We start from the raw sequence: 15,659 nt of genomic DNA, 5'->3' as shown, positions 1-15,659 counted from the left end.
ATGTGTACATGTTGTATCTCCTGTGAACTTTAAAGAAAAAGATAGTTAATTTTCATTTTGGCAACAATAAAAAATGGAAAAACATGGATATAAATGTAAATTGATCTAGAAATAAACATGACACAACTAGCGCAACAGCTACTCAATCATCCAAGTCTGATATCTAATGGGCCACAAAAAATGCAACCCAAACATTAGATAACCAAAAATAACAATCATCCAAGCCCTAGTCACTAATTTCTATCAGACTCTAAAAGTTCACGGAGAGTTTAAAAGTGATATGTTCTTAAATATTGCCATGAGGTATGCAAACACAGACAGTATAATATCCACTCAGTTATCCTCATCTTACAGCAGAAAAACACAGAACTAGCACAGCAAAATCACCCAAAGCAAGAATCGAAAGACTAATGCCAAAGAGAAAACCACTATTTCCATATAACATCCTGTAAGGCCCGTCTTTTCATTGGTCTAACTGTTGTATAATCACCAATCTGTGATCTTTTAGTATTAGGTGCATTCTCCTTCATGTTATCTGCCAGGAAAAGCTTATTAGGCGTTCCATGTATCAAAATGGTTCTAGCATTCTTCTTCGCAGCAGAACGGTCATCTTTGATATCGAGCTCCTTCCGTCCTCCCAAAGTCTCATTTGTAGCTGTGTCTAATAGACAAACATTGAAGCTTTTGTAAATCATCGTGTGCAATCAAAACAGATTTAGACTGTAATACTAACAAAAATATGTTTTAATTAATACCTTCGTCAGGTTCCAGAAATAGTATTGATCCATCTGGTTCTTCACTTTCTTCACCGATTGAGGGTTTATCATTTTTATCATCAAAGCAAGCAACTCTTTCATCAGTAAACCTTTGAGACTCATCTAAATTATTGTGAAGGTTGGCACCAGAGTCATTGAGAACTGCTACAGAATATTCAGATTCAAGGCACTCTTTTATTGTATTGGCCAGATGACTACACTCATAGGCAGATGAATCTAATAAAGTTCGGTTATCAGTTTTGAGGTCTTCTACCGGATGAAATTCAGACATGGAAAATTGTTGCGGAACCCCTCCACCATCAACCTCCTGATTGTCTTTCATGTTGAAATTTGAGGTTTCCACATTGGTTATTTCAGTATTGCTGCATTCACTCTCTTCAACAAATAGATGTGTTGCTAAACTCTGAAGCATATCAGGTTTGTCACCCCAGAAAGTGGATACATGTTCTATGACAAAGAAAACTAAAGTCGTTAAGTCATATCTGAGTTGCTACTAAATGCAGGTTATGATAAATGACAACAGAATAAAAAGCCTTAAAAATCGTTGGCAGAAACAGTACACAAGGAAACTTGTTTAACCTGCAGTGGTAACCATGTTATGTACACTATGATGGTGCAAGGCTCTTTCCTCGCTTGTCTTCTGAATCCCATCAAGGGTTGAAAGCATATTACTATCGAGAGTGTAACCAATATAACAGCTTTTCGATGAGGCCATTTCCATATCTTCTTTTTCTGTAACTTTGTCATTTTCATGGGAGGCCTTCAACAAAATACAGGGAGGAGAATCTACAAAAAGGGAAAAAAAACCATGATTGTCTAAAGAAAGGAAACAAGCTAGGCAATTTTGTTGATTACCATACTAACCATAAATCAATTGAACGTTTACCATCAACCACAAAACCTCATATACTCATTTTATAGACTTGTGAGTCTCCAAGAAAAAAAAATCTAACTGCCTCCTATACTTGGTCGGATTTCTTGTCATCCCTGTTTGATTAATAAGTCACTAAAATATGATATCTACTTTGTTTTTTTCTTGGAGCATATTATTCCCTAAGCCCATGTTAAGTGAATATCATCATGATTTTGTATTTTATTGGTGAACATATCACATTATACATTTATATAAATACAAAAAAAAAAAGGAAAGGAAGAAGAAGATATCAAAATGGTAAGGTGGAAAAATACCACCCCTCGTATGGATAACTTCAAAATTAATTCAGCCATAATGAACAACTCAAATTACCTTTATGTATCTCCAGATCTGTCTCACCGTTGAAACTGCCCATATTTGCTACTTTGGGGTTCAGATTTTTCTCAAAACTACCCTCCATATCATTACCCTGTTTAACATCATTGTCAGTTATGCCAGGTAAATCTCCACTGCTTGGTGTTATTTCCCCTTCATATTTAACATAATCTGTATCCCCATAACGGTGGTTCTCTACCAGATTGAAATCTAATAACATTTCCGCACTTCCTTTGCCTGCACGTAAATTCTTCAAGCTCGGGCTAATAATATTTTCCTCACTTGATATACTGTCATTCTCTGTTGCTTCCTCATCAAAAAGGGATTGTCCCAAAGAAACCATATTTTCTTCCCTATGTTTTTCAGTTGCAGAATTAGATTCTTTTATGCTCTCACACGTTTTTTCTGTACACTGCTCTTCGCAGGCATCAAATTTAGCTTCAGAAAAAACAGCGCTGGAGATTATATTTTCCACGTCAAAACTCTCAATCTCATTTACCTCTTCATTCCTGATATCTTCCTCGATGTCTTCAGTTACAGAGTTAGATTTTTTCGTGTGTTCACCTTCGTTATCAATCCAGTGCTTTTCTTTGTAATCCAATGTAGCTTCAGAAAGAACTGTACTGGAGAGATTATTTTCCATCTCAGCCTCATTTACTCTTTCAACCCCGATATCTTCTTCATTTTTTTCAGGTATAGAGTTAGAATCTTTCATGCACTCACTCGTATTTTCAGTCCTCTCCTCTTCATTCCCATCACATTTAGCCTCAAAAAAGATACTACCGGAGTATATTTTTGCAACCTTAGAGCCCATATCCTCATTTACTTCTTCATTCTCGATATCTACTACATTTTCTTTTGTTAGAGAGTTAGATTCTCTCATTTTCTCACCTGTATTGTCAGTCCAAGACTCTTCATTGGCATCATATATAGTCTTGGAAACAACTGCATATGAGCAGGTATTTTCCACTTCGACATCATTTATCTCTGGAATCTTGATATCTTTTTCATTTGCTAGCATTAAATTTCCAAGGCCTAAGTAGTTCTCAAGTTCATTTCCAGAAACTTCCACCTTTTCATCAGAGTTGGTTTTAGTCACCTCATTTTCCTTTGTTGTGCCAAAGCATTCCCCAAACGAAAAATCAGCACTTTCTGCGTTTTTTTCACAAACCGAGATTTCATCAACCTTGCAAGAAGCCACAAACTTGATTGGTGTTGCAAAGAGAAACTGGAGTTGATATCCTGTATATATGTTCGAGTGATAAAAATTCCTCAAGAGTGATTAGACATCAAAATGAAATTATAAAACCAATCGATTTACCTTCTTTGCCTGCATAAGAACCAGTATGATATTCCTGTTTACTGGTAGTTGGACAAGACAAACTTTTATCCATGGGTATATGATCTTCCCATTCACTTACCTCCTCCATCTCTTGGTTCTTGGATTTAGTCAAAGACGTCATATTTGTTTTGTCAGTTCCATGAGTCAAAGCTTCCTTCGGTCCACTAGGAGCAACCCTTTCCACTGGTGACCTCGAGAGACAGTTGAGATCCATTTCTACAAAAAAAATAATCAGAATTAATATCTTAAGAACAAATTACAAAATATGCATAAGAAAATAGACAATATTATGCCACGTCAGTAAACTCATCTAGGTTTGACAATTCATTTGCTAATAGGTTTGAACTTAGATTTTCTATTTCATCTATATATTGGAATTTCCACTCACCCTGGTTTTCAAAATTCACTTGGTTGGTAGCTCCACCCATAGACATTGGTACATCCAAAGTTTGTGAATCAGCAAAATCAACTTTTTCTTTTTTGCTCTCAGCACCATTGGCTGCAATAAAAACAAAGTTTTGAGCTTTTCAGGAGGAAATATATAAAAACAGCCAACACAGTAAAAAATGCAAAAGTTCCAACTGAATTACCGTTCTCATCAACTAGCTGATTTGAAACTCCAGCCTGACTATCAATCTTGAATAAGGGCATTGTGTGTCCTACTGTTTCACTTACACTGCTCAAAGCAGCTTCCTGGGTGTTTGGGGTCGCAATAGGTTCTGCCAGAGGACTATTTAGTCGCTCTGAAGCAAAATAATGGTGAACAAATCAATATTATTCTAGCAAACATCAGTCTTGAGAAGCTGTTGATGGTTCTTCTTTAGAAGCTATAGAGGGTTCTAAAAGTACCTGGATCATATTTGGCTTCACTGAAACTTTCAAAGGCTTGATCAAACATTTTATGTTCTCCCTTGTTAATTTGATCAGTCAAGGAGTTTTGATCTCCGTTTGTTTCATTTCCAGATCTATTAGCTTCTTTCCCTTCAATAGTGTTAGAAACACCAGCTTCTGCTTCAATAATTTCACATTTAGCAAAAATTGTAGCGTGTGAACCTGAAAGTTACTTTCTGATAAGATATCACTCCCTAATTAAGTGTGGCTACAGAGTGTAGATAATTCATTGAGTACAAACTGAGTCAAATCAACCAGAACACCTAAGTAAAATGCTGCAGTTATATGAGAAATAATTAGCCTAGAAATTAGGTTTCACCTTCAGATTTAGAAGTTTCTGATCTAGACCAATTAACTTCCTGTAAACTTGAACTTCCTGTGGTAAATTTACTATCCGTACAATTTAATGGCATGACCGTAGAGGCTGCATCTTGGGAGCCGTGAAATGTTCCTTGCCCACCAAATTCCTCGATAGAACATTCACCAGAACAGCTTAAACGATTTTGTGGCGTGATACAAGCACCTCTTTGACAATCAAACTGTAGAGATGCGCTCAATCTATTTTCGCCTGTAACCCTCACGTAATCCTTTAAGCATCTGCCCTCTTTAGTTTCAGCTAACCCCAAATGCGCATGATTACGAACACTGGTTCTGTATCCCTCACCAACTTGACAAACCTCAGCGCTTCTACCTCTCTCATTTCCAATCGGGTTTGCTGACATGCTGGCGGAGACCTCAACTGGGGGATCGTTAAATATTCCATCCTTATCAAAATCATTAATGAAATATTCAGAACACATTTCACTATCCTGCGAATTGGTCCTAGCACTCCTTTCACCATCAAATGGAATAGATACTCCAAATTCCATATTTTCATCACTTGTGAGCTTGAGATCCTTTATGTCCCTAGATTCACCAGCTTCATCTGATTCAGAATGTGTATCTTTAGTGACAAGAAAATTGGCTCCTTGAGTCATATTATCAGACTCGTGACTGATTCTTAGCTTGCCTGATGAAGGCTTCTTCATTTCCAACGCACTCGTTGAGTCTGTAAAATTAATGAAATATTCATAAAACATTTCACTATCCTGCAAATTGGTCCTGGCATTTCTTTCACCATCAAATGGAATAGATACTCCGAATTCCATATTTTCATCACTTGTGAGCTTGAGGTCCTGTATCTTCCTAGATTCACCAGATTCATCTGATTCAGAATGTGTATCATTAGTAACAAGAAAGTTGGTTTCATCAGTCATATTAACAGACTCGTGACTGATTCTTAGGTTTCCTGATGAAGACACATTCATTTCCAATGCACTCGTTGAGTCTGTAAAATTAATCAGTCCCTCTGCCAAAGTAAAATATGTGAACAGGTATTAAATGGAAAGTAATCTAAACGATTCTCTTACTCAAAGAGTACTTACCACCACAAGGCTCAAAACCACCAGCTTCTCCCATTTTTTGGTCCATATCCGCATTATTGGATGCTTCAAGGCGACCAGTTAGCAAATTTGTCTCATTGATGATTTCAAAATTTTCCAGATTCTCTTCAGAAGAAATATCTTTCATTTGACAATGATCAAGAACAGGGGAATTCAATTGAAGTTTATCGTCTGCTTTAGCCTCCTCGGTCACTTCCAGATCAGCTGAAAATTGGTCATTAAAATAATAAAGTTGGACAAGTTTAATAATATATCAAAGCTAGGAACACTCCTGAAAATCAATTGATTACCAAGCACAAGGCAATCAGAAAAGCTGGTGTCCAGAACAAAATTTCCAGGAATATTAGAGGCTTCTAGGATTTGTAGATTACCTGCGATGATTTCATTGTCAAAAGTCTCTGGTTGGCCAAAAACCTGAAGCACAGGCTTGCTGTTACAATCATCTGACATGGTTTCTCGAACAATTTCATGTTCAGAAACTCTAAGCGATAAGGGAACTGCTACTGAATCCATCAACTTGCTGGCAGAAATTCCAATTTGACTTTGTGAAAAACCTGTCTGCGAATCTGAAATTTCAGATGCTGGATCTTCTGCCATGTAGATTGATTCACTAACATCCACTGATTTCATACTGGCCCCAACTGCAGTAGAAGTTTCTTTGTCCTTTCTGTGATGCTGTCTGATAGATGCCGGTCTCTTGTCACAAATCAATTTTTTGGTATTTGTATCATTGGAGCCTTCGGCAGCATCTGGAATGGACAGCTGGGCTTCCATACATAATGATTCTCCAATTGTTATCCAACCCTTCTGTGATGAATCTTCCAATGAATTTGGTTCCTTCAAGTTATTTGATAGCTTACTTTGGTCAGCGAAGTTGTCTAATACACCTGCAGACACAGTTTTCTCATTTCCAACAGTCTTCCGTTTTGACAGTGTTAGAGGTCTTGCGTCATTGTTGGGCTTCACAAAGCTTTTCCCTGTAATGTGGCCCCTTATTCGCTTTCTAGCTTGATTCTTTTGTTGTATTTCAACATCTTCACCCAAAACATTGATTATATCTAGAGATTTATTCTTAAAAGTATTCTCACGTGTTGCCTCAGCAAGAAATTTTCCATTGGTAGAAACTGCTTTCTGACTCAAATTTGCTTCTCTTGACCTTGTCCTTACCCCAGCAGGTTGGATAACCTTCTCAACATTCTCAGAAGTTTCCGAGTGCAATACTGAAGTCTTCGATGGATACTTATCATTTGCAACTGTAAAATTATGCTTTCCCGACTCATCATTCAATGATATCTCCACCTTTCTCCTGCTACTTCTTCTCAATTCCATTTTCATAGGTTCATCAACAGGAAAATCTGCTTCAATTTTTCCATGGACGTCAACTTTTGCTCCATTATTTTTCGCTTCAGCTTCCAAACCTTCAACCGCCAATGACTTCTTTATGTTTCTCAAACACATACTTGAATCATTCTCATGTTTCTTTATATCATGTCTACGAACTTCAGAATAATCAACAATCTTAGAATTCTTATTAGGTTGCCTCGATATCAGATTTTCTTCTGCTGTTACCTTTTCCTGCCTTTTCACATTATTCTTCACCATTACACTGAAATCCCTATACAATTTCCCTTCGTCAGCAACCCCTCTGTTCCTAAGAGACTTTCTTGTTCCCACTGAAATTATGTTATCTTCGCCTCTACTCTTCTCCATCACCAAACTTTCCACCAACTTCTTCCCTCTAGACCTGGTAACCCTCCCAGGGCCATCTAAAATTTCCTCGGACATCCTCTCAATGCCCACGCTGTCAACAACTTCTTCATCTCTATCATTGTTTTCGTTGACCTTGTTTCTACCTCTCTTGTTTCCATTTAAAAGATCATTTGCTGATAATTTTTCTCCTAGCTTAGTTACCCTGACAGAGCAGTCTGCCTTCCCATACTTCCAAGCGGCTTTATCCACATTTTCGGCAGATAAACTGTTATCACCTAAAGCAGAAGCCCTTTTGCTTCTTCTCTTCTTTTCTCTAGATCTAGTGAACTCTATCATTTCATCTTCCGGACTAAACCTCACTTTCTTAGCCTCCCTAGGCAAGACCATGTTAGATTCAGTTCCACTCTTATTGTCATTTTGCAACTTTATCCACCCTCGAGAAGAAGGCTTTTCCTTTTCCTAAATCCAAGTACAGGGATTATCACATTCCAGACAACCAAAAAAAATAAAGATTGAAAGCGAAACAAATAATTCACACACTCAGTTTGGATAATAAAATTTCCTTTCACCACCTAGAAAAACAACCACGCAAGAGAAATTCGATTAAATTACCTGGAAAAGTTCAGTAAGCTTGCTTGCCATCTCCAGATTTGATAAATTGGCTGGAATCTTGTTCTTCTTGCAGAGAACCTGAAGTTCTCTGCGCGTCATACTTCGAAAATCCATCTCAAAAAAACTGATGGAGCCCAAATCAAGTTAAGATTTGCTACGTTAGGGAAAAAAAAATTAACATAATCTAAAAACTACGCAAAATAAAAACCGTGAAGGACAAACTGCATGATTTCAGAGTTGAATTTGTTTGCTGTTCCTTTTACCCGCTGGTATCTTCTTGGTTATATAATGCTGAATGGTTTTGAATTTTTGAAACAACGGTTTTCCCGCCTTTTACGGGTGTTTAGATGGCAGTGATGCGTGATCCGTACTCGCCGTTCTTTTTCTAGAGACGTGGCTGTAAGACATGGAGAGTGAACAGTATGGGCGCGTAGGTTTCCAAAGGAGCCTAATTGAAAATCCAAAAGCAAAACAGAGAAAGAAATGCCGGATATGGAATTGGATAAGGTTTGGACAAAGTTACTGACCTCCTCAAAAAAAACAAAAACTTATCTGACATTATTTTAAATATTATATTTTGTAAAACGAATTTTTTATTTGAGTCATTCATGAAAAAATATTACTTCTTATGTTAAGAGTATTATTTTTTATTGTGAATATCGGTAGGGTTGACCCGTCTCACAGATAAAGATTTATGTGATCGTCTCACAAAAGACTTACCCTTCAGAAAATCGTTTGGGTCGGGTTTGAATATATAGGATCCATTATAATTTTTTATTTTATATTAGCACTGAGAGGACACGTGTTGCATATCACACAATTTTATTTTCTCCCGGGCATCTTCTGGGTTTGGTAAATGTGTGTGTTGCGTCTTCTAGAAGGCGATGGTATTATTTTCTCCCGGGCATCTTCTTGGTTGTGCTTTTATGTCTAATGTGGGCTCTAATTCCATTTGTACTTGGGCCGGATCTTTTTGTACAATTCATTCCTTAAATTTCTGGCCCATTTAACTTGAATCTATGTTTGTCAAGACCTTTTGGATTGTCGTTACAGAAAATACTTAAATCCGGCATTTTTTTTATAAGTAAACTAAAATTTTTCATTGAAAATTTATTTAACTATTTTTTTAAATAAAAAAAAACAGTCTAATATTTTTAAAATGATATTGTCTTTTTGTTGAAAATCTAAAGTAGTAATTGTTTTTTAAAGGATAAACCGAAAAAGAATTTATAAATTTATTATTATGAAATTAGAAATTTGATCTTTACGACAAAAATGCTACTTTTCGTGGTTTTTCTGAACCGCAACTTGCCTAGACATGGAATAGTAACAGTAGAAGATAACTGATCTTTCTACAACAAGCCGATCACTGCACCGCCGCCTTAAATGGACGTCCTATTGCCGAAACATTGTTCTTCATTCCCTATCGCATCCAAACACGCCTTTAAATTCTCTTCGATTCACCGAGCCAAAGCCCTCCATTTTCCTCTACTGTTCAACCTAGAGAAATCACGTAATTACTCCAACGCCGTCCGCCGAAACGAACCCACTTTCAACGAGGAGGCGTACGAGGCGGAGAGGCTGAGCCTGGACGCCGCCGCACGGAAGTTAATGGCGGAAAGTTCCGAAAAGGAGGCACAAGATCCGGAAGATCCGAAGGCGTGGAAATGGATCATTAGGAAACGGATATGGGACTTGATGGAGGCACGGAACATTGCGCAGTTCCCCAGGCCAGTTCATCATCGGATTCCCAATTTCATTGGATCCCACATTGCCGCTGGAAAAGTAACTTATTTACTACTGAAGTTCAAATTATTGAGTTTGAAAATTTTGTACGATTTTGTGATTTTTGTTCAAAGAGGTGTGGCAGTTAAGTGAACTGGAGGTGTTTAAGGAGGCTACATGCGTAAAAGTTAATCCAGATACACCACAAAAGCAAGTGAGATTCCTTACACTTAATGGTTAGTCCTTTTCACTGATAATTTTTTTTCATTTATAGTTTAGCTGGAGTTGAGTTAAAATCGCAACTAATTCATTTGTTGTACCATATGTATCCGGCAATGGTTGATCCAATAGCGGTGGAGGGAGTCCAGCAGAAAAAGTTTTAATTTTTATGCAGACCTTTTGTCTAATTTCAAGTTTCGCATTTATAAGTCAATTGAGGAGTCCTTTTTCACTCTTGCCCCCTCCTCGGGCCCTTTTGACATCTTAGTTCCGGTGCTGTTCCACTTGGTTTCGTGGTAATATTTTGTGTGAACATATAGATCATGTTCATTCTATGCGCGTGCTTGAGTGAGATCAAGGGCAGCGAACTGGAGTAGTATCAGCAATTTAGTGTATTTACTAGGGAAAACATACATTTATGAAGCAATTGAACCCTGTCTTGGTTGGCTACTGGCCATCGTGCTGAAGTTCTGATGCTTGCAATGTTCAACCAGGTGGGAAGAAGCTGTTAACACCACAGCCACGTCTGCGGACTGGGTTTTTCTCCATTCTTGAATACTCCGTGTTAAGCCCAAGCACCATCAAGGAGGCATGTACATCGGTGGGAGTAGCTAAATATGGAAAACCCATTGGTCTGGAGGAGAAGATAAAAGTGGACTTGATTGTCATTGGTTCTGTTGCTGTTGATCCGAAGACCGGTGCAAGACTTGGGAAGGGTGAGGTTGTAGCATATTCCTTTCTTCTATTTATAAAGTCAACCATCAGGCTTTTAATTCTTCAAGTTGGAACCACTACAGTAGAATGTTCATGGTAAAAAAAAATATCGATGCAGGGATTTGCAGAGCTTGAATATGGCATGCTACGATACATGGATGCGATAGATGACTCGACACCGGTGATCACATCTTGTAAGATTTTCTTGAATATGATGGGTTTTTTTTTTTTTACTGAATCTCTGAAAAATGTTTAAAGTGCGTATTATTTATTACATGATGTATGCGTTTACAGTGCATGACGAACAACTAGTTGATGACATACCAATTGAGAAACTGTTGGTTCACGACGTCCCTGTCGACATTATATGCACTCCAAGCCAAGTAATTTTTACTAACACATCAATTCCCAAGCCTCAAGGTCAGTTTTTGGAACTTGTACTGTTCTCTGGTTGTCAACTTTACGGTATCATGGCACTCATCAAAAGCTAATAATTCACAGGAATTTACTGGGACAAATTATCTCCAGAAAAGCTTGGTCAAATTAGAATACTTAGACAACTGAAGACTAAAATTGAGCGAGAATCAGGGCAAAAGCTTTCCATGTGGCCCCTCGGAAAAACTACCCCCGACAGCTCGAAGGATAAGTTGAATTCTTTAATTCTATAAATCCTTTCAGCTCATGTAACAACCTTTTTTAATTCACTTGGGTCAATTAAGTTTTCGCTCCAAATAATTATGTATTTGTATCAGTACATCGAGTAAGCAAGAACAAAAATAACACAACACAAGATTGAATTTGTTTACCACTTCCATTATATAAAATACAAAAACTATTATGAGACTGACTAATCAATTTTGTGAGATGGATCACTGACTCAGCTCAACTCATTAAAAAAATATTATTTTTTATATCAAAAGTATTATTTTTTTTATGATATATGTGAATCGAATTAATTTGTCTTACAAATATAGATATATAAGACCATATCACTGTACCAACAAAATATAAAAATAATATACTACTACAAAAATCAAGTATTATCAAGTAAAATATTCATTCGAATGAGTATATAACCCGATTAAGCCCTCCTATTTCTGGACTCGAACTATGTCCGTGTGGGCTAATCCACTTATGTTTCTGAAATTTTATTTATTACGTTTCTGCCAAGCCATATTTCAGGACAATACTTGGACCAGCATACAAGAGAAATTATTATTTTTTATTTGAGATCAAAACGAGGTTTGAATCTGAACCATTAATAGATTTTGTACTGATGTTTAAATCAGATTATCAATATTCGGGTTGAATTTATACTAGCATAAGAGTAATAAACTAATATAAAATCCAAAGGTCCAAAATTGATTTGAATATGTGAATCAGTACAAATATATAGATCTCGCGTAATCAAATTAAAATTAGAACGCTGAATATAATACGAGAGTGTTATCCTTATGCTAATATCTCATCGACCAACACTCGATGAAAACTAACAAATGAAATTTAAAAAATGTGATTTGAGTCATCTAGCTATAACCCACTCCACAAAAGACACTTGTCTCGTACTTTCCCAATCTATAAAATATATTACAACATTTTTTTTATTGAAAATCAATAGACATATTCTTGTTACTTTAATGCCTTGTATTTGTACACGTTTTTTTTTTTTTGGTCCTGACCAAGTCGGCAGACCTTCCCTTTTGTCACATTGAGCTTTCGGCGGTGCATCTTTCCATGACGAATCAAAAACATTTTCGCCATGTATTTCCGTGTTTTTGTATTTCTTATTTTTTAAAGTCTGTATCCATCAACTTTAGTTCTTAATAGAGAGTGATGATGATGCGAAATCGCGCACGTGAGTATCACATTAACATCATATCAACGTTATTTTAAAAATAATAAAATTGAAAAATTATAATAATACAAAAACAATATATTAAAATTGAAATATGATAACTAAAGTATTAAAATAATATAAATAAAAAAAAAATAAATACAGCGGACAAAAAGATTTATTCCCATTAATTAACGTTGCTATCAGATACCAAAAACTATGACCAGACAACTTAGTATTATATATATTTTTATTGTTTCTAAAGTACACTGCAAGTGGAATGTTACCATTTATTTATGGGTCCCATGGCAGTTTTTGAGTTAACAATTATGATCTTATGCTAAATTAATGTTTAATCACTTGTGGTTAATTAATAGATTATTGTTCGATGAATCTGGTGCTAACTTTTGAGACCGAACATTACACTTTGTTTTGTCCACATTATTAAAGTCTTATCACAAATGTACAGGTTGTTTTATTAATTATTATTTTATTATCACATTTATTTTTAATTAGATTCAAGAATTTGCTTTACCATTTTAACTTTTAAGTAAAATTACACTTTAAATAGGTATGAAACTTCATACGAGGGTTAAATTATATGAAGCGTATATTATAATTTTTTTTTCCCATGGTAATTGTTTCTTCGTAAAACATGGAACCCGCCCCGCCAAAAAAACTAGACCCGCGATTCGATCTCCCCGAACCGGCCTAAAACTCGAAGCTCGCAAAACATAAAAAAAAAATCACCTAAATAATTATGCATATACATTATATATGAGTCAGGTTGAGTCGGTTTAGATTGAATCTTTGCAAACTCGAGACCCACGCCAAACCCGTTTTCCAGACCCGTTGATATGATCTAGACTCATCCCGTACGGAGTGCGGTTTTATGTGGGGTCGAGTTTAGATACGAACTATTGTCATCTTTGAGTTTAAAAGCGAATTTTTATTAGTTTTAATACAGTCAGTGACGAATTGTCAATGCCACGTTTAATAAATTGTAATTGAGATTTGTTTTTATTAATTAATTTGACATATTTCTTTTTATGGAGTCAACACCTCGACATTAGGTATACAAACAAATCGAATCAAGCTGAATAATAGTTAAAAACAAGGATCGAGTTCAGATCGAATTAAGTGTATTCAAGTTTGGTTCGAAATTTGAAAATTTCAAACATTTTGGTCGAGCTCAGCTCGAAAATATTAGACTATAAATGAATTATTCGAACTATTGATTGGATATTCAGGATCAAGAACTTTGGTCGAAAGCTCGAAATGTTCGATATATNTATATATATATAATTGTTATTATTTTTTGTGCTAGTTTTGATCAAATTATTTCTACATCTTAAAAAAAATACTTCAAAAAAATCATTAATTTTTTTTTTAAAGAATAAAATTGCATTAATTTAAAGTAAATGAAGAATTAGGTCATTCTTTTGTCCCTATATAGACCTGTCTGAAACCTATGGTTCTTTACTGAAACGCACCTAGCTTTCACCAAATGAATCCACGTGTGATTTAATCTCTACCAATATCGTCCATATCGTTGCTTAATCCCGACAAAATCCACCGAACTATTATTATTGCAAGGAAAGGTGTCCAAGTTGAATTCGTTTCATCCCTCCCCTAAAACTCGACTCGATAATGTTTAGATCGAAAAACTCGATTTCAAAATTTTTTAAAATGATTTTTAAAATTTTTAAATATAATCAATAAATATATATATAAATAAATCTGCTCGAGTAGCTCGCGAGATACTCAAACGGACTCATGAAATAGTTGAGCTCGAACTTGAGTTGAACTACTCACTATTAGCTCGATTTGTTCTCATAAAGAAAAATATCGTACAAATTTATGTATAGTAGAATGAGGGTCGATTATTTAGTTCGAATTCAATGTTTCTAAAGATATCATTAATTTAACTAGTTTGATGAGATGACGTAAGATGTATATTATAAATATAATAATCAATATATAAAAATAATATAATGATTATAAAATTTGAAAAAGTGTAATAAACTAATATGCCATATGCACACCAAAACCATAAATAAAATACTTAATTTTTGTATAATAAAGCATTATTTATTAAAGGATATAATTTAATCCTTGTTGTGAAAAAGTAAAAATTTACGGTAAAAAGTAAAAATCTCAAACTTTCAAAATTATCACACTACACACTTTATAATATTTTTCTCTCAACTCAATTGTGATTTTCTTCACAAATGAGAGATCTATTTATAGAAAATCTTACAAATAATCCAAAAATAAATTATATCATTACATTTATCATCACACACAAATTTCAATATTCAATACCTAATTTTACCTAATTTTCAACATTCAACATTCACATTTTCAACACAAATATTTTTCACATTTTTAAATAATTTTTCAACACTCCCCCTTGTGATGATGATCATAATGATTGTCTTCATTACGTGTTTTTATACTGCCTCGTTAAAAACCTTACTAGGAAAAACCCATTGGGATAAAAACCATAGTAAGGGAAAAAGAGTGCAGTCACTTGAACTCATTCTCATGTTGACACGAACAATTCTTCACAGATTTCTTAGATTGCGCATCCCAATATTATATATATGCTTTCTGAATATTGTCGTAGGAAGTACCTTTGTGAAGAGATCTGATGAGTTTTCACTTGATTGAATGTGACGAACATCAATACATTTATTCTTCTCAAGCTCCTTGGTGAATGCGAAGAACTTAGGAGGAATATGTTTAGTTCTGTCGTTTTTATGTATCCTTCTTTCATTTGAGCAACACATGCAGCATTATCTTCATATAGTATCATAGGCTTCTCGTCGAATGTTAATCCGCATGAGATTTGGATATGTTGGGTCATTGATTTTAACCACACACATTCACGGCTTGCTTCATGTAGTGCGATAATCTCGGCATGATTTGATGAAGTTGTTACGAGCGTTTATTTCTGGGAACGCCAAGAAATTGCAGTGCCTCCACGAGTAAATACATATCTAGTTTGGGAACGTGCCTTGTGTGGATCAGATAAGTATCCAGCATCGGCATAACCAATTATACTTGGATTAGCATCTTTTGAATACAAAAGTCCCAAGTCTGTCGTTTCTCGTAGATAACGGAATATATGTTTAATTCCGTT

General features: G+C 35.5%; 2 protein-coding genes across 7 annotated transcripts; one reads left to right on the top strand and one right to left on the bottom strand.

Moving 5' to 3' along the window:
* Positions 1–69: 69 nt before the first annotated feature.
* On the bottom strand, positions 70–8,492 carry LOC140961330 (uncharacterized). Of its 6 annotated transcripts, none has more exons than XM_073419781.1 (13): positions 8,286–8,492; positions 8,023–8,146; positions 6,072–7,869; positions 5,683–5,904; positions 4,578–5,606; positions 4,217–4,420; positions 3,958–4,110; positions 3,756–3,866; positions 3,347–3,583; positions 2,023–3,267; positions 1,356–1,562; positions 756–1,223; positions 70–661 (listed from the first exon to the last, which is right to left on the bottom strand). In XM_073419781.1, the coding sequence occupies exons 2-13, from the start codon at positions 8,134–8,136 to the stop codon at positions 429–431; spliced, it is 6,021 nt and encodes a 2,006-aa protein (XP_073275882.1). In that variant the 5' UTR covers positions 8,137–8,146; positions 8,286–8,492; the 3' UTR covers positions 70–428. The 6 variants fall into 6 exon arrangements, with proteins under 6 accessions (XP_073275882.1, XP_073275881.1, XP_073275887.1 ...); XM_073419780.1 differs by lacking the exon at positions 8,286–8,492 and adding an exon at positions 8,231–8,276; XM_073419786.1 differs by lacking the exon at positions 8,286–8,492 and having other exon boundaries at positions 7,996–8,279.
* An 844-nt stretch (positions 8,493–9,336) lies between these two features.
* LOC140961555 (5-formyltetrahydrofolate cyclo-ligase-like protein COG0212) lies at positions 9,337–11,477 on the top strand. Its single transcript, XM_073420154.1, is given in 7 exon segments — positions 9,337–9,807; positions 9,893–9,983; positions 10,461–10,687; positions 10,799–10,874; positions 10,975–11,100; positions 11,182–11,279; positions 11,281–11,477. Coding segments are annotated over 7 exon segments (1,068 nt in total). The 5' UTR covers positions 9,337–9,408; the 3' UTR covers positions 11,332–11,477.
* The last annotated feature ends 4,182 nt before the right edge of the window (positions 11,478–15,659 follow it).

Source organism: Primulina huaijiensis, chromosome 16 (assembly GCF_012295235.1).
Source record: "Primulina huaijiensis isolate GDHJ02 chromosome 16, ASM1229523v2, whole genome shotgun sequence".
Classification (NCBI taxonomy): domain Eukaryota; kingdom Viridiplantae; phylum Streptophyta; class Magnoliopsida; order Lamiales; family Gesneriaceae; genus Primulina; species Primulina huaijiensis.
The sequence above is the reverse complement of the archived record's forward strand: the minus strand, read 5'-3'. Positions and strand labels throughout refer to the sequence as shown.

Coding starts and splice junctions, on each gene's coding strand:
- LOC140961330 (XM_073419781.1), bottom strand. CDS start 8,136: ATGGATTTTCGAAGTATGACGCGCAGAGAACTTCAGGTTCTCTGCAAG. Junction 5,905..6,071: donor TGACAATGAAATCATCGCAG/GTAATCTACAAA, acceptor ACCAATTTTCAG/CTGATCTGGAAGTGACCGAG. Junction 1,563..2,022: donor AGATCTGGAGATACATAAAG/GTAATTTGAGTT, acceptor CCCTTTTTGTAG/ATTCTCCTCCCTGTATTTTG.